The following is a 19,215-nucleotide window of genomic DNA, read 5'->3' as shown; positions in this document are numbered from 1 at the left end:
ATTCAAATTTATGCACCAACCACTAAGACCAAAGATGAGGAAATAGAAGATTTTTACCATTTCTGCAATTTGAAATTGATCTAACATACATTCAGGATGCATTGATAATTACTGGTGACTAGAAGGCAAAAGGTGGAAACAAAGAAGAAGGATTGTTAGTTGGAAAATATGGCCTTGGTGATAGAAACAATGCTGGAGATTGAATGATAGAATTTTGAAAGACCAATGACTTCTTCATTGCAAATACCTTCTTTCACCAACATAAACGGCAGCTATACACATGGACCTTACCATATGGAACACACAGAAATCAAACTGACTACATCTGTGGAAAGAGATGGTGGAAAAGCTCAGTATCATCAGTCAGAACAATGCCAGGCACCGACTGTGGAACAGACCATCAATTGCTCATATGCAACTTCAAGCTAAAACTGAAGAAAATCAGAGCAAGTCCACGAGAGCCAAAATACTACCTTGAGTAAATCCCACCTGAATTTAGACACCATCTCAAGAATAGATTTGACGTGTTAAAAATTAATGACCTCAGACCGACAAGTTGTGGAACGACATGAAAGACATCATATATGAAGAAAGCAAGAGGTCATTGAAAAGACAGGAAAAAAAGAAAAGACCAAGACGGATGTCAGAGGAGACTCTGAAACTTGCTCTCAAATGTCAAGCAGCTAAAACATAGGAAGAAATGATGAAGAAAGAGAACTGAATGGAAGATTTCAAAGGGCAGTTCGAGAAGAAAAAGTAAAGTATTATAATGACATGTGCAAAGAGCTGGAGATAGAAAACCAAAAGGGAAGAACACTCTCGGTGTTTCTCAAGCTGAAAGAGCTGAAGAAAAAATTCAAGCCTCGAGTTGCAAAGGTGAAGGGATCTGCGGAGAAAATATTAAACAATGCAGGAACCATCAAAAGAAGATGGAAGGAAAACACAGAGTAGTTATACCAAAAAGAATTAGTCAACATTCAACCATTTCAAGAGGTAGCATATGATCAGGAACCAATGGTACTGAAGCAAGAAGTCCAAGCTGCCTTGAAGGCATTGGCTAAAAAACAAAGCTTCAGGAATTGACGGAATATCAATTGAGATGTTTCAATATATGGTTGCTGTATTCGAAGTGCTCACTTGTCTAAGCCAAAAAATTTGGAAGACAGTTATCTGGCCAACTGACTGGAAGAGATTCATATTTATGCCTATTCCCAAGAAAGGTGATCCAACAGAATGCAGAATTTATAGAACAGCATTATTAATTTCACAGGCAAGCAAAATTTTGCTGAAGATCATTCAAAGGCAGATGCAGCAATGTATCTACAGGAGCTGCCAGAAATTCAGGCTGGATTCAGAAAAGGATGTGGAACCAGGGATACCATAGCTGATATCAGATGGATCCTGGATGAAAGCAGAGAATACCAGAAAGATGTTTACCTGTGTTTTATTGACTATGTAAATACAATTGACTGTGTGGATCATAAAAAATTAAGGATAAAACTATGAAGAAAGAGAATTCCAGAACACTTAATTGTGCTAATGACAAAACTGGACATAGATTAAAAGGGAGTTGTTTGAAAAGAACAAAGGAATACTGCAAAGTTTAAAGTCAGGAAAGGTGTGCTTCAAGAGTGTCTCCTTTCACCACACCTATTCAATCTAAATGCTGAGCAAATAATCCGAGAAGCTGAACTATACGAAGAACAGGGCATCAGGACTGGAAGATTATGCTATTAATTACAACTGTTTGAAAAAAAATCAAGACTCTATCTTCAGGGTCTTTTCAGAATTTCATAATTCTTCCCTCTAATCTCAATCAAAGTGAAGTATTTTGTCCTGCCTAAAAGTAATCTAAGACAGTTAAGTGGTCTCTGTTGGTTCCTGGGTCACACAAACAGTTTGCTCTTAGCTACTAACTGAAAGGCTGGTATTTCGAATCCACCCATTGGCATCGTAGAAGACAGTCTTGGCCATCTACTTCCATAAGATCACAGCCATTGAAAACCCTGTGAGTTTATAGTTCTGCTCTGAAATACATGGAGCTGCCATGAGTCACAATTGACTTGATGGCAATAGGTATCCTAAAACAAAGGAAAAGCTGCTTAAAGGGAAATTTTAGATGTTCAGATGACACACATTTGAAGTTCTGCAATTATAGATTGGAAAAAAAGTATATCAATATTGGAAATGTAGATCTCAGAAAAAAGATGACCAAACTTATACATGTGGGAGAGGTCTTGCAATGAGGAAATTTGTATCAGAGGTATGAGGACGAAAAATTAGAAACCCCAGGAAAGCACACTCTCAGCAGGAAGTAGAAAGCAGATCAGAGTTTCCCCCAGTGTACTATAACGCGCCTATATTTTTCACATGTCTCGGTGTGAAGTGGTATGGAGCTGTCATGAATAAGGAATGCATGAGTAGCCCCCATGGAGTGGTGGGGCATCCTCAGCATTGTGGTAAACAATGTAACATTGGTGCTTCTGGACCCCAGGATGATAGTCCTCCATGTAAGGACAATTGTCGCTGCTTCTACTCCTCTACACACAGGTTCTGTCTAGAGACACCTCTTGCCTGAAGTCTTTCCTCTTCAAAATCTGTCCCTAAATTTGCATTTCTACATTTAAGCTGGAAGCTAGGATGACAAACATCATGACCCCTGGCATTTTTCTATGCTTTAGAAAAGAAGCACAACCTAAAGAAAAAAAAAAAAAAAAAAGATGCTTCATTCTTTCTCCACGTCTTAGAGTAATAAACTCTCCCTTGCTTCCCATATTTCTCTACCTTAGACCAAAAGAAAAATCCCCAGGAGTTCACACTCTGTTCCAAGGTCCTGTGAAGTATAGCTTATAGTGGGCCCAACCAAGTACTCCCATATGCATCTGTTGGTTGAAACATCTCAAATGGTATTTCATCAATTCCCGGATCCTTGTTTTTCACTAATGCCTTCAGTGCAACTTGAACTTCTTCCCTCACTACCATTGGTTTTTGATCATATGCTACTTCCTGAAATGGTTGAACATCAACCAATTCTTTTTGGTACTGTGACTTTGTACATTCCTTTCATCTTCTTTTGATGCTTCCTGCATCATTCAAAATTTTTTCCTATAGAATCCTTCAAAATTGCAACTTAATGTTTGATTTTTTTTTTTTTTCTTCAGCTCTTTCAGCTTAAGAAATGCCAGGTATGTTCTTCCTCTTTGGTTTTCTAACTCCAGGTCTTTGGACATTTCATTATACTACTTTGTTTTCATGAGCCACCCTTTCAAATCTTCTGTTCAGCTCTTTCTCTTCATCATTTCTTCCTTTTAACTACTCAACTTTCAAGAGCAAGTTTCAGAGTCGAGTCTCTTCTGAAATCTATTTTGGTGTTTCCTTTCTTTCTTGTCTTTTTAATAGCCTTTTACTTTTCTTCATGTATGACATCTTTGACGTCATTCCAGAATTTGTCTGGTGTTTGGTCATTAGCGTTGAATTTTCAAATCTATTCTTGAGATGGTCTCTAAATTCAGGTGGTATATACTCAAGGTCTTACTTTGGCTTGTTTCAATTTTTTGAAATTCAACTTGAATTTGCATATGATCAATTGATGATCTGTTCCACAGTCAGCCCCTGGCCTTGTTAACTGATCGATGTTATTGAGCCTTTCCATCATCTTTTAACACAGATGTAGTCTATTGAATTCCTGTATGTTCAGTCTGGTGAGGTCCATGTGTATAGTCACCGTCTATGTTGTTGAAAAAAGGTATCGTCAAAAAAAGTCATTGGTCTTGAAAAATTCTAAATCATGTGATCTCTGGAGTAATCTCTATCACCAAGTACATATTTTCCAAATACCGATCCTTCTTTTTTTTTCCAAATTTGCATCTCCATTACCAGTAATTATCAATGCATCTTGATTACAGGTTCGATCAGTTTCACAAAGCAGAAGTTGGTAAAAATCTTCAATTTCTTCATCTTTAGCCTTAGTAGTTAGTACGTAAATTTGTGTAACAGTCGTATTAACTCATCTTCCTTGTAGGTTCGTGGATATTATCCTATCATTGACAGTGTTATGCTTCAGAAGGGTTCTTGAAATTTTCTTCTTGACAATGAATATGATGCCATTCATCTTCAATTTGGCATTCCCAACATAGTAGACCTTATGATTGATTCACAATGGCCAATACCTGTCAATTTCGGCTCATTAATGCCTACAATATCGATTTTAATTTGTTCCATATCATTTTTGATGATTTCGAATTTTCCTATGTTTATACTTCATATATTCCACGTTCCAATTAGTAGTGGATGCTTGCACCTGTTTCTTCTCATTTTGAGTCATGTCACATCAACAAATGAAGGTCCTCAAAGCTTTACTCCATCCACATCATTAAGGTTGATTTTACTTTGAAAAGGCAGCTCTTCCCCAGTTGTGTTTTTAGTCTCTTCCAACCTGAGGGGCTCCCATTCTGATGTATATCAGACAGTGGCCTGCAACTGTTCATAAGATTTTTAATGGCAATTTTTTTTCAAAAGAAGACCACCAGATTCTTCTTCCTAATCTGTCTTAGTTTGGAATGTCAGCTGAAACCTGTCCACCATGGGTGATCCTGCTGGTATTTGAAATACTGGCGACATAACTTCCAGCATCACTGCAACAGCAAGCCACCACAGTATGACAAACTGACAGATGAGTGATGAATAGTCATAGAACCCCAAAGCAGGAAGAAACAAATTAAATTACAAATAGAAGATTTTTAGTTTATGATTTCAAGGCCTATTCACATCAATATTCAAGGGTCTGAAATGCAATCACTAGAAAGACTAACTTCTTTCATAAAATAATAATGCTAGAGCATGAGTGGTATTACTCCTCTATGCGTTCTCTCCATGTCTGGGAAAGCAAGTTTGCTTGGAATTTATGCCAAGAAGGGGTTGCAGAAAAGTCAGATCTATTCAGAGAAAATCATTTTGAAAAAAAAAAAGCAGAGTTACTGCCAAATAGAAGCATTCTACTTGAAATTAAGTAAATACCCAAGAGAGATTTCCCCCAGGGACTGTGCAACTCTTTGCTATTTAAGAGCACTTTGAGTTTGAAAGCAAGCAAAGACTATTGTGGAATCACTGTGACATTTGGTGGAGGGGGGAGTATAAATTAAAAAAAAAAGTATATGGTATCAAAACACCTAGACTCTCCTAGACAGCTTTATGCAATCTTTAAAGGTAAGTTGTTATTATATTGATAGGTTATTTTATGTAAGGATAGTTCTAAATTTGAAGATGAAGATACAACTAATAAAAAAGAAAAAAACATGAAATTCTGGGAAAAACTGTATTTGAAAATGAATTTACTTAAGATAACACATGCAGCCCTCTAATTTTCCTAATTATAAATTAAATAAAATTAGATATGTGGCAAATGATCATAATAACAGTGTTTATTATTTATAGTAAAAACACTTACTCTTTACTTACGGACATGTTTAGTTTGCAAAGACCTGGTCATTATGCAAAAATTGGCATTATATGAAAATGGAGGATTTTTTTTGTTTGTTTTCGAACCATCTCAATTTGTTATTTTTTTTTTTTTAGTTAGAAAATGTGATCATAGAAATACTAACAGCTAGGATTTACTTATGTGCTCATCACTGTGACAAGTCCAATTATGGATTATGCCTCTGTGGAGAAGGATGTTTGGAGGAGACAAAGCTGGATGAAGCTGGGCTGGGGCTGTGTGACTGAGGGGCCCACAGGTTAACCAATTCACTTTCCTCCTGTGTTGCATCAGAGCTCCATGGAGCTGTTCCTAAGGCTCCACTCCCAACCTGCAAGCCCTGCTTTGAGGATCCAGGAGGCTCCTTTTCCTTTGAGGCCTGGTGAGCCATGAATGCTAGGGCTTCCTATAAGTTAGCTGGGAGACTGGCCTCCGCACAGGCCCCAACAAGGTAGTCTTCAGGTCCAGATTGGCTCACTTTGAGATTTCATTGAACAAACGCATATTTCTTCCAAACACCTTCTCTGTTGCCTCTTTCTTTCTTCCCTTCACACCCAACAGCAGTTTTGAGCTGCAAGGCCTCAGGCTGAAAAAGAGCTCAGAAACCAGAACAGGCACACTCTGACTCCTTGCTGCCTGCTTGTCTGCACAGAGACCTTGGCCATGAAGGAGGCAGGTCCATGGCAACTGGATCTGGCACTTCCACTGGCAAGAGGGAGCGGATGGCTGGGGTAGCACAGCCCAGCTTCCTGGAAGTTGTCCAGAGACCCTCCTCAAGGGAGGGGATGCTCCACAGCTGCTGGGACAATGTCAGACTGACTTTTTAGTGCAAAAAGTCAGATCATAGATTTTTTACTATTGTGCATGCTGAATATCACATAATGAAACAGTCAATAACTGAGGAGTAGGTGTAATTCATTTAAAGTCATTTTGATAATAGTACTAATAGGGTTGGAGGAAGACTCATTACCAACTTGCTTCATCCAGATGACACAACTTTGCTTGCTGAAAGTAAAGAGCACTTGAAGCACTTGATGAAGGTCAAAGACTACAGCCATCAGTATGGCTTACACCTCAACTTAAAGTAAACAAAAATCCTCGCAACTGGACCAATAAGCAACATCATGAGAAATGGAGAAAAGGTTGCAATTGTCAAGGATTTCATTTTACTTGGCTCCACAATCAGCACCCTTGGAAGCAACGGTCAAGAAATCAAAAGATGTTGGTCTCCAGGCTTTCTGTTAGCCCAAGACTGGAACCATTCCCAAAGCTAACTCTTCAGACAAGAATTGAAATGGATTATAAGATATAAAATCATACTGGTGAGGAGTGAGCTTCTTGGCTCAAGTAGACACATGAGACTATGTGGGCAGCTTCTGTCTGGAGGAGAGATGAGAAGGCAGAGGGGGACAGAAGCTGGATGAATGGACCCAGGAATAGAGGGTGGAGAGAAGTAGGGCACGGTCTCATTATAGAGAGAACAACTAGGAGCTTATAGCAAGGTGTATATAAATTTTTGCATGAGAGACCGACTTGATTTTTACACTTTCACTTAAAGAACAATTGAAAAAAAAATAAAAGAAAGAAATCAAAAGCTGTACTGCAGGGGGCAAATCTGCTGCAAAAGACCTCTTTGAAGTGTTAAAAAGCAAAGATACCATTTTAAGGACTAAGGTGTGCCTGGTCCAAGCCATCCAGTTTTCAGTCATCACCTCCTATGCACGTGAAAGTTGGATGGGGAATAAAGAATAAGAATTGACGCTTTGAATTATGTTGTTGGCAAAGTATGTTGAATATACCTTGGACTGCCAAAGAAGAACCAAATCTGTCTTGGAAGAAGTACAGCCAGAATGGTCCTTAGAAGCAAAGATGACGAGGCTGTATCTCACGTACTTTTGACATGTTAACAGGAGGAATCAGTCCCTGGAGGAGGACATCATGCTTGGAAAAGTAGAGGGTCAGCAAAAAAGAGGAAGACCCTCAATGAGATGTATTCACACTGTGGCTACAAGAATGGGCTCAAGCATAACAAGTATTGTGAGAATGGCACAGGACCGGGCAGTGTTTTGTTCTGTTGTACATACGGTTGCTTTGAGTCAGAACTGACTTGACCACACCTAACAACAACAACAAAAGTACTAATAGAAATAAGGGAATATGGAGTAATGTTTGTCTGATCACCTTCACACTGAAAGTTATTATGTCAAAATCATCAGTTGTTTGCACTAGAAGGTAGAGTATAGGGTAATAGATTTGAGAGAAGGAAATAACATGAATAATTGGAAAAGTTGGAAAGTTAATATTAAACAAGTGCTATCTGAAGTGTCAGATAGTGTCCAGTGACTGCTTGATATCTGAGGATGTTAATAGAAAGTAAAGCAAGACAGTTGTGTTTTTCTCAGGCCTTACTCACATCCTCTGTCCTCATGTAGGACCAGAGTAAATAATAAGTTTGTCTAATCAAAGTTATGCTTTTACAAATGAAAATTATTCTAAATGGGGGGGAGAGAATGTTAGATTTGGTAGCAAGGAAATTAGATGACAATGGAGCTTAGGATCTTAGGTGGGTACAGAGTGAAAAACATATTGTGAGGAGTGGGTCATATTTCTTGATTGAATTAAAGGTTAATTAACATTTATCACAAACTGAATAGGATGTCGAAAGGCAATGTTATTGAAAAGGATGTTGAGCTTAATGTTTTTTATATTTTTTTTTATAAGCAATGGAAGGGATACAGATAATAGAAAACTAATAATACACACATTTATTCTCTCAGTAACAAAGGAGTGGCTTAAGAAAACCAAGTCTTATAAAGGGAAAGTCTTCAAACTAACTTTAAATGAAGAATTAAGTAAAAAAAAAATTTGACTTGAGAAAATTCAAGCAGGGTTGTCTATACAGAACAAATCCAAGAATTGAGACTAAACAATAAAGATACACTCTTATTGGGGTAAAATAATCAGATCTCTTTCCTACAAAATAAGCTGTAACTAACAGTGTACACTTCTCAATATCTCTATTATCGTTACAATCCAAGCTTAATAAAATATAAAAGAACTTTTTTGTTCAATTGATTTTAATAGTATATCAGTTCATAGCTGAAGTTTCAAATGTCATTCTCTAGAAATGGAACATGGTGATGGAGGAATTAATTAATTAATTATGTAGGTTTATACAAATACCTATCCAGTTAACAGAAGTTAATATGCTTTTCAAAATAGCAAATAAATTAACCATCTTGAATTCATCATATCCACAGATGGAAACCAAATTAAAAGCAGAAGAATCAAAAAATACTACAATTATGGAGTTTGTTCTCGTGGGGTTTTCTGATGAACCCAATTTACAGTGGATACTCTTTGGGACATTTTTCATCATGTATCTGTTTATTTTGTTGGGCAATAGCATCATAATACTGATAACAAGAATTGACCCTACTCTCCGGAACCCCATGTATTTTTTCCTTGGCAATTTTTCCTTCTTGGAAATATGTTATGTAACAGTCACTATCCCAAGAATGCTCACGGACATTTGGACCCAGAAAGGAAATATTTCCTTTTGGGGCTGTGCTATGCAAATGTGTTTTTTTCTTATATTTGGAGGCACAGAGTGTTTGCTCCTGACAGTGATGGCCTATGACCGCTATGTGGCCATTTGTAACCCTCTGCATTATCCTGTAGCCATGAACCACAGGGTCTGTGTCCAGTTAGTGGCTGGCTCCTGGATCAGTGGAATTCCAGTTGAAATTGGGCAAACGTGCCAGATTTTCTCTCTGTCCTTTTGTGGGTCTAACACAATTAATCATTTCTTTTGTGACATCCCCCCAGTAATCAAGCTTGCATGCGGGGACATATTAGTAAATCAGATGGCGGTCTATATGTTAGCTATGATGTTTTTGATGTTACCATTTCTGTGGATCGTTGTTTCCTATGGCAAAATTATCTCCAATATTCTGAAATTGTCCTCAGCCAAAGGAAGGGCCAAAGCCTTCTCCACCTGTTCTTCTCACCTGACAGTTGTAATCTTATTCTATGGAACAGCTGCTATCAATTATTTACTGCCCAAATCAAATCAATCTGAAGGACTGGGGAAACTGGTCTGTCTTTTCTATATCATTTTGACACCAGTGATGAATCCTGTTATACATAGTCTGAGGAATAAAGATGTCATGATGGCATTGAAGAGGCTGCTACCTAATTATTAACATGATGCAATGACTTGAAATTACAGAAACTATATGCTTATGTTTTTGCCATGTAGATACAATGGGAAAATCTTCTAGTTTTCTTTCTACATTCTTAGAGATAATTTTACAGTGTGCCAACAGTCTCACATTATGTCAAGGTACTTTCGTTTCATAGAATTAACTACTTCTGTGTAATCAAACCACAAATTAACTTAAGTGCAAAAATAAAATCTTGAAGATCAATCTTTTCTCTGACTGAACAAGTGAGGTAAGAGATTTTCTGAATAACACAGTGAAAGACAATTGAGTGTGTTGTATAATTCTGAATTAGGGCCATAATCTGTGATAATTTTTTCTTATATTTCCCATTTCTCCAGATGTATTTTCTGCCTTTCTCTGCCCGTCTTGTTGGATTTAGCCAGTGAGAAACACCAGCATTAGTTGAGATGGTGGAAGCTGGGGAGAACTTGGCTTTTCTGCACAGTTTTTTCTCTGCTCCTATACCTTGTCTCTGCCCACATCTCTGAAAGCTACATGTGCTTCAGAGTGTACCCACATCTATGGTCCCATCTCTTGCCGTTCTCTGGTAACATTATATCCTCCACTTTTAGCTTCAGGTCTTGGTTTTGTATTATCTGGTATTTTCCCCCATAATCCAATCATACCCATCTAAATAGCCTTTACACTAAAGTACTTTAATTGGAATTATCTTGAATGAATTCTATTTCTTGCAGGCTCCCACTAGTTCTTCATTCTTCCATTCTATTCTTGCATACCTTTTGGACAGTGATTTAGCATTTTTTTCTTTGTGAAAGAAAAACAAAAAACTAACCCTTTTAATCTCTAAACTGATTTAAGGAAAACCCATTTTATGCAAATAACAATACTTATATGAAAGCGATTATTACAAATACTCATTTGTTGAGGAATATTTAACCAAAAAAGAATATAGTGAAAAAACAAAATTGGAAGTGAATGGAATTAGGGATTATATTAAGATGCTGGAGTACGTCTATACCATAAAATTATACAGCCCATTAAGAAGATTTTAGAATAGCCATGGTGAAGAAACTTGAAGATGTCTTGACGTGTAAAAGAATTAAAATCTGTTTCTAAAACACCATCCCATTTTTGTAAAACAATGAAATAGAAACCTCTAAAAACAAACCCATTGCCAATGAATTGATTCTGACTAATAGTGAACCTATATGACGAGTAGAGCTGTCACAGAGGGCTTCCTAGGCTGTAATTTTTACTGGAGCAAACTTTCTTCTCATATGGAGCTCCAGATGGGTTGAACCACCATCGTCTCAGGTAGCAGCCAAGCACTTAACCACTGCACCATCAGTGCTCCCTATAATGAAACATGGCACCTCATAACTCCATTCAATTATTTACATCTGCATGTCAGTAGTGGGTATGTATGGATATGTACATGAGCATTTTTTGAGTGGGTGTGGATTAGAAGGGATTATTGGCTTTCTCACAGTGGCAAGATTTCAGATGATTCCTGCTTTATTTTTCATATTTTTCTGTGTAGCTTCAATTTACTGTAATGAGAGTGCAATTGGTATATCACAGGAAATAGTAATCAATATTCACTCTGAAAATAACATAAGAAAATATTTGCATTTCTTCCTTTCTTCTTGCTACTAAATGTCTTAAGAGTCTAGCATGTAGAAGAGAGATTTCAATAGGAGCCAAGGTGTCTTCGATTTGTAAAAGAAACAGAAGTGCATGTGTGTGTTTATTACTTAAAAGGAATCAAAATATATAATATCTATGGTTATTTCTTGAAAAATATCTCAAAGGCATGTAACAATAGAACCAGAGATGGATAAATTTATGATCACAGGAATGAACATATTTAAAAATAAATACTTGTCAGTGAGCTTGAATGACAAAAAACAATCTTTAAAATAAAAAAGGAAAGAGAAATGTCAACCAATATTGAATTAATGAAGAACTTATCAGTAGCCAGCAAATAAAAAAAGACAAATATATAAACTGATAATTTATAACACTACGGACTAATATGGTTTTTCAGTTCTTAACAAATCAAGAATGTAAATATAATAAATAATAACAACAACATGCTACTGGGAGACTTAAACCAAAGACTGTGTCACCTAGAAAAGATTGTGCCCAAAAGTTGTTGCCAGGACACATTTCACAAATGGTCTGTGATTCATATCTTTCCCAAATATACTTTTGTTATCAAAGTTACCCTCTTAATTCTGTTCTCTTTATCCTATGTTGTCAGCATCAGCATCGTTCATATCAAGGACATTATTGATAGCTTAATTGAATCCACTTGATGTTTGGATTCACATTTTTTTCTGAGGTTGTATCCTCAGGTTTGTGAATGGAGTAAAGAAAAAAATAACAACACTAGGGACAATGTTATTTTACTATTTTTTTGTATTTGTGTCATGGACTGAATTATACCTCCCCCCCAAATGTGTGTATCGATTTGGCTGGGCCATGATTTCCCATATTGTGTGGTAGTCCTCCATTTTGTGATTGTAATTTTATGTTAAAGAGGATTAGCAGGGGATTGTAACACCTCCCCCACCCAGGTCACATCCCTGATCCAATGTAAAGGGAGTTTCCCTGGGGTGTGGCCTGCACCACCTTTTATCTTACAAGAGATAAAAGGAAAGGAAACAAGCAGAGAGCTGGGGACCTCATACCACTAAGAAAGAAGCACCTGGAGCAGAGTTTGTCCTTTAGACCCAGGGCTTCTGCTCAGAGAAGCTCCTAGAAGATTAACAAAAAGACTTTGCTCCACAGCCAACAGAAAGACTTCCCCTGGAGCTGACACCTTGAATGTGGACTTTTAGCTACTTTACTGTGAGAAAATCAACTTCTCTTCGTTAGAGGCATCCACTTGCGGTACTTCTGTTATACGAGCATTAGATAACTAAGACAGTTTGTTTGCCATTTTACTACCTAATTTTGAGAGCTGCAATTTTTAAAAATATTTTAAGAGAAATTCTGCATTAATTAACATCTAGCTACATTTGGCTTAAGCATTAAGCAAGACACAACACTCTTATAAATAATACTTCACTAATTATTTGGAATCTAAAAATAATCAACTTATGCAAATGAGTTGATGAAGCAAAAATGAAAAAAAACGTTTGTGTGTGTGTGTATTATGTGTTCTTAATAAACTCAAAAGTCAATGTGTTTTGGGTTATTCTATACTTAAATCATCAATTTTTTTTTTTTTTTAAATTCCATCAAACACACATTTGTGGTGAAATAGTTAAAAGGGCAATTGCTTTTCTTTAACACTACTTTTGTAACTGCTAAAGGTGCTCCTATAACTTACAATCATATTTATCGCTTCCATTTCCAGCACTGGTCGATCTTTTCTATCACTTTCTGTATCCCTAAATGTTCCACCCACAACAAACTCAGCTTATTTCACCGCACATACATGTTCATAGTGATCGAAGCTCAAAGATGACCTAAGTGTGTATGGAACAGGAATTGAGTTAAGAAAATTGGTTTTAAAGTTTTATATATATATTCAAATGGTAAAATGGTCAGCTATTAACATCACATAGTCTGATTTAGTAGGTCTGGAATGGTCTCTGTTAATGTTGTTAGATGCAGTTGAGTTTATTTTTGCCTAATACTGACCCCACGTGATAGTGTAGAAATGCCCTATAGGATTTTCTAAGCTGTAATCTATAGGGTTGCTATGAGTCGGAATCAACTGGACAGCAACAGGTTTTGTTTTTTTTTTTAATTTTTGGAATCTTTAGGGGCGCCCATGCACCTGTCAGTTTGTCATGCTGTGGGGGCTTGCCTGTTGCTGTGATGCTGGAAGCTACGCCACCAGTATTCAAATACAAGCAGGGTTACCCATGGTGGACAGGTTTCGGCTGAGCTTCCACACTAAGACTAGGAACAAGGACCTGGCTGTCTACTTCTGAAAAAAAAATACCCAGTTAAAACCTTAAGAATAGTGGTGGAGCATTGTCAAATACAGTGCCAGAAGCTGAGCCAGCCCCTCAGGAAGAAAGGCGCTTGAAAGATGACTGGGGAAGAGCTGCCGCCTCAAAGTGGAATCAACATTAATGATGTGGTTGGCGTCAAGCTTTTGGAACCTTCATTTGCTGACGTGGCACAACTCAAAATGAGAAGAAATAGCTGCAAACATCCATTAATAATCAAAATGTGGATTACATGAAGTATGAATGTAAGAAAATTGGAAATCATTAAAAATGGAATGCATAAACATAGATACACTAGGCATTAGTGAGCTGAAATAAACTGGTATTGGTCGTTTTGAGTCGAACAACCATATATGGTCTGCTATGCTGGGAATGACAAATTGAAGATGAAAGGTATCATGTTCATCGTCAAAAAGAACATTTCAAGATCTATCCTGAAGTATAATGCTGTCAATGTTAGGATAATATCCATATGCCTACTAGGAAGACCAATTAGTACAGCAATTATTCAAACTTATGCCACAACCACTGAGGTCAAAGATGAAGAAATTGAAGATTTTTACCAACTCTGCAGTCTAAAATTGATCGAACATGCAATCAAGATGCATTGATAATTACTGGTGATTGGAAGGTGAAAGGTGGAAACAAAGAAGAGGGATTGCTACTTGGAAAACATGGCATTGGTGAACAATATTGGAGGTCACATGATAGATTTTTGCAAGACCAGTGACTTCTTCATTGCAAATACCTTTTTTCAACAACATAAACAGCAACTCTACATGTGGACCTTTCAGATGGAATACACAAGAATCAAAATGACTACATCTGTGGAAAAAGAGGATGGAAAAGCTCAATATCATCAATCAGAACAAGACCAAGGGCCAAGTGTGCAACATACCATCAATTATTCATACGCAAGTTCAAGCTGAAGCTAAAGAAAATTAGAAGTCCACAAGAGCCAAAATACAACCTTGAGTATATCCCATCTGAATTTAGAGACTATCTCAAGACTAAATTTGAAACATTGAACACTAATGACCAGATACCAAAGGGATTGTGGAATGACATCAAGGACTTTATACATGAAGCAAGAAGTCATTAAAAAGACAGGAAAGAAAGAAAAGACCAAAATGAGTGTCAGGAGAGACTCTCAAATTTGCTCTTGAAAGTAGAGTAGCTAAAGAGAAAGAAGAAATTATGAAGTAAAAGAGCTGACCAGAAGACTTCAAAGGGCAGCTCTAGAAGATAAAGTATTATAATGAAATGTGCAAAGACCTGGAGATAGAAAACCAAAAGAGGTGAATATGCTCCTTATTTCTCTAACTGAAAGAATTTTATAAAAAATTCAATACTTGAGTTGCAATATTGAAGGATTCAATGGGGAAAATACTAAAAGATGCAGGGAAAATCAAAATAAGATGGAAGTAATGAACAGAGTCACTGTACCAAAAAGAATTGGTCAACATTCAAACATTTCAGAAGGTAGCATATGATCAAGAAATGATGGTACTGAAGGAAGAGGCTCAAGATGCCCTGAAAGCATTGGCAAAAAACAAGCCTTCAGTAACTGACAGAACACTAACTGAGATGTTTCAACAAACAGATGTAGAGGTGGAAGTGCTCACTCATTTATGCCAAGAAATTTGGAAGAGAGCTACTTGGCCAACTGACTGGAAGAGATGCATATTTTTATTCATTTCAAAGAAAGTACAACACAATGCAGAATTATTGAACAATATCACTAATATCGCACACCAGTAAAATTTTGTTGAAGATGGTTCAAAAGTGGCTGTAGCAGTACATCAAAAGGGAACTGCCAGGAATTCAAGCGAAATTATGAAGAGGGTGTGAAAAAAGGGATATTATTGCTCATGTCAGATGTACTCTGGCTGAAAACACAGAATATCAGAAAGATGTTTGCCTGTGTATTGACTATGCAAAGGAATTGCACTCTGTGGATCATAGAAAATCATGGCTAATATTTCAAAGAATGGGATTCCAGAACACTTAATTATGCTCATGAGGAATCTGTACTTAGACCAAGAGGCAATCATTGGAACAGAACAAGGAGACACTGTGTGATTTAAAGTAAAGAATGGTGTGTATCAGGGTTGTACTTTTCACCATATTTTTAAAATCTGTATGCTGAGAAAATAACCTGAGAAGCTGTACTATATGCAGAAAAATGGGAAATCAGTTTTGGAGGAAGACTCATTAACAACATGCGATAAGCAGATAACACAACCTTGCTTGCTGAAAGTGAAAAGGTCTTGAAGCACTTACTGATGAAGAACAAAGACCACAGCCTTCAGTATGGATTACGCCTCAATATAAAGAAAAGAAAAATCCTCACAACTGTACCAATAAGCAACATCATGATCAATGGAGAAAACAGTGAAGTTGTTAAGGTTTTCATGTCACTCGAGTCCACAATCAACACCCATGGAAGGAGCAATCAGGAAATCATTTGACACATTGCATTGCAAAGATCTCACTTTAAGGACTAAGTAGCACCTGAAGCACCTGGTTGAAACACCTGGTATTTTCAATCACTTCTTATGCATGTGAAAGCTGGGCAATGAGTAAGGAAGACTGAAGAGGAATTGATGCCTTTGAATTATGAAACTGTGTGAAGCGTATCAAATATACCATGGTCTGCCAAAGAACGAACAAATGGGTCTTAGAAGAAGTACAGCCAGAATGCTTATTAGAAGTGAGGATGGTGGACTTCATCTCACATACTTTTAACACCTTATCAGAAGGGGCCATGTCCTGGGGGAGGACATCATTCTTGGTAGATCAGAGGGTCAGTGAAAAAGAGGAAAACCCTCAACATGATGGATTGACACAGTGGCTTCAAGTATGGGCTCAAGAATAGCAATGATTGCGAGGATTCCGCAGAATTGGGCAGTGTTTCATCCTGCTGTGCATACGGTAATTATCAGTCGGAACTGACTTGACAGCACCTAACAACAACAACAATCTTTAAGGAAGAAGATTGCCAGGACTTTCTCCTGGGGAGAGCTGGGTGGGTTTGAACTACCAACCTTCCTGTTAGTAACCTTTTGGTTAGCAGCTGTGCTCTTAAACGTTGTCACTGCAGGCTTTGTTGGAATGACCTTTAGGAAAATTCATACATCATTTAGGCTCTTATGGGTTGAATTGTGCCTGCCAAAAACATGAATCAACTTGGCCATAATTTCCACCGTTATGTAATTGACCACAATTTTGCCATCTGATGTGATTTTTCTGTGCATTGTAAATCCTACCACTATGATGTTAATGAGGCAGGATTAGAGGCAATTATGTTAATGAGTCAGGACTCAATCTACAAGATTGCATTTTAAGTCAATTTCTTTTGAGATATAAAAGACAGAAGCTAGCAGAGAGACAGGGGCATCTTCTCCCATACAGTCAGAATTATTGGATTTGGAACTCAAAAAGTGGAACTAGAACAGTCACTATTAAAACTAGATTTAACATAATATTGTGTTTTTTAATTTACTTCCTCCTCCTGTGACTCTAGGCTCACTGCATTATTACTGAATTACTAGTATTCAAGAGAAGAATGGTTCCACTGAGTAAAAAGTCAAGTTTCAACTAAATGAAAGTTGTGATTGCCCTCACATTCAGCCTTTTGGAGCTCCTTGTAGCAATTTAGGAATAGGAAGGGGAGAAGGTCATTATCTCGAGTAGGATGATTATTAAATATTCAATATTACCCAGGAAGGAAAATGTGTTTCTGCTGCATGACGGAAGTAAAAAAGAGCATGCCTGGAACCAGAGATTTTACTGGGTTAACTATTAGTACCCCATGTCCAAAAGCGCTGAAGAATGGAAAACTAAAACCACCACACTTACAAAGGCCATTAATACTTAAATTCTATTAGAATGAAGCTTTGAATCAGCACACACACACCCACACACATAAACACCAAATTAAAAAAAAACAAAACAACAATGGAAAAGAAAACTGACCAACCTAAAATCCGGCAAAGAGTAACGGGGAATGTTAAACTGGCCTCAACAGCTAAAATGCATTTATATTGTTTTGCTAATTATATATATGTATATACTTTTTTTCTGTTTGCACTGACTGCCTTATACGAAGAGGACTGGTGTTGGCTATGTTTTCTATTTAAGATCCAAATGAAAGGAATACTGAATTTACATCACCTGATTCGATATGGTAGCAATGGAACTTTTGTGTTCCCCCTGTCTTTTTTTCCCTCCGTGAAGATAAAAGACAAGAGTGGATGCTGAAAGGCAAAAGAAATAAACCATGCTAGTCAATGTTTTTTTAGACAATGTTTTTTTAGACAGTGTTTTGCTGGCCCACTTCCATTTCCCACCCAACTCTGCTTTCATTTACATCCTGTGTCACTAAACTCTGGTTTTGATCGCTCAGGTTTCTTTGAACTTGGTTTCTGATTGGGTTTGGCCAACGGAAGACAGTCCATGGGTGATGCAAATGGTTAGTGCATGCAGCTGTTAACTGAAAGTTTGGAGATTAGATCCATCAAGACGTGCATAGAAGAAAGGCCTGGTAATAAACTTCTGAAAATTCAACCATTTAAAACCATTTGAAGCAAGTTCTTCTCTGATATTCAGGGGATTGCCATGAGGTGGAACTGATAGCAACTTTTTTTTTTTTTTTTTTGCCAGTGGAGATGAAAGAGATGAACATTTGAGAAGAAAAAGAGTAATGCACTTTTTCCTTTGTTCCTTCTCAGTTGTGCTGAAGATCTGTGGTGGCGTTTTTTCCTGTTTAAAGGCCGTATATCTTATCACAGGAAACGCTGGTGGCGTAGTGGTTAAGTCCTACAGCTGCTAACCAAGAGGTCAGCAGTTCAAATCCACCAGGCGCTCCTTGGAAACTCTGTGGGGCAGTTCTACTCTGTCCAATAGGGTCGCTATGAGTCAAAATCAATTTAACGGCAGTGGGTTTGGTTTGGTTTATCTTATCACAGAACTCATCCTCCTTGGCTGCAGTCCTCTCCAAGTTCCTGAATAGGTTCTTCCTCTAGCTTCTTTGGTCAACAGGTGATACCTTCCCAGCTCCCGTTGATTTCACTATTCCTGTTCACATTTTCTGAACAATCCCTTCATTAGACTCCCTTTAATTGAGTCTAAGTGTGCCACACTGGCTTAAACAAACTCTTTCTGACATGAATATTTCAAAATCTTTCTTGCTATTCTGTAGTTTCTGATGTCCCAAACTCCTATTCTATTCCTCTAGCTACCTCACATTTATGTTAAAAGAAGAAATAGAAGGTATCAGATAGGAACATCCTCAAATGCCTGGTAATAAATATGAAAATCTACCTGCATCTACAAAAACATACCTTCATCTTTCCATTCTTATTCTGTCCTTCTGATTACAACAGAGGAACTTGCACTATTTCTGCATATGTTCAAATTTTTAGCTTTCCATTCAGAGATTTGAATCCCATCAACTGGATTTCTCTGGATACTTACAGATCTTTTATACTTTACCTTTTTGGTTTGGTCAATTGTTACTTTTTTCAGCACTTTATGAGAAAGACAAAGTAGACAATCACGATGCAAACACCATTGCTTTACT

At 37.3% G+C, this 19,215-nt stretch overlaps 1 protein-coding gene across 1 annotated transcript; it reads left to right on the top strand.

Annotated features, from left to right (window-relative positions):
• Positions 1–8,751: 8,751 nt before the first annotated feature.
• LOC126080271 (olfactory receptor 10AG1-like) lies at positions 8,752–12,777 on the top strand. The gene is made up of 2 exons (XM_049891527.1): positions 8,752–9,667; positions 12,728–12,777. The coding sequence occupies exons 1-2, from the start codon at positions 8,782–8,784 to the stop codon at positions 12,775–12,777; spliced, it is 936 nt and encodes a 311-aa protein (XP_049747484.1). The 5' UTR covers positions 8,752–8,781.
• Positions 12,778–19,215: the final 6,438 nt, after the last annotated feature.

The sequence above is a fragment of the Elephas maximus genome, chromosome 7 (assembly GCF_024166365.1).
Source record: "Elephas maximus indicus isolate mEleMax1 chromosome 7, mEleMax1 primary haplotype, whole genome shotgun sequence".
NCBI classification, from domain to species: domain Eukaryota; kingdom Metazoa; phylum Chordata; class Mammalia; order Proboscidea; family Elephantidae; genus Elephas; species Elephas maximus.
This window is presented reverse-complemented; position numbering and strand designations above follow the sequence as displayed.

Coding starts and splice junctions, on each gene's coding strand:
- LOC126080271 (XM_049891527.1), top strand. CDS start 8,782: ATGGAGTTTGTTCTCGTGGGGTTTTCTGATGAACCCAATTTACAGTGG. Junction 9,668..12,727: donor GATGGCATTGAAGAGGCTGC/TACCTAATTATT, acceptor CTCTTATAAATA/ATACTTCACTAATTATTTGG.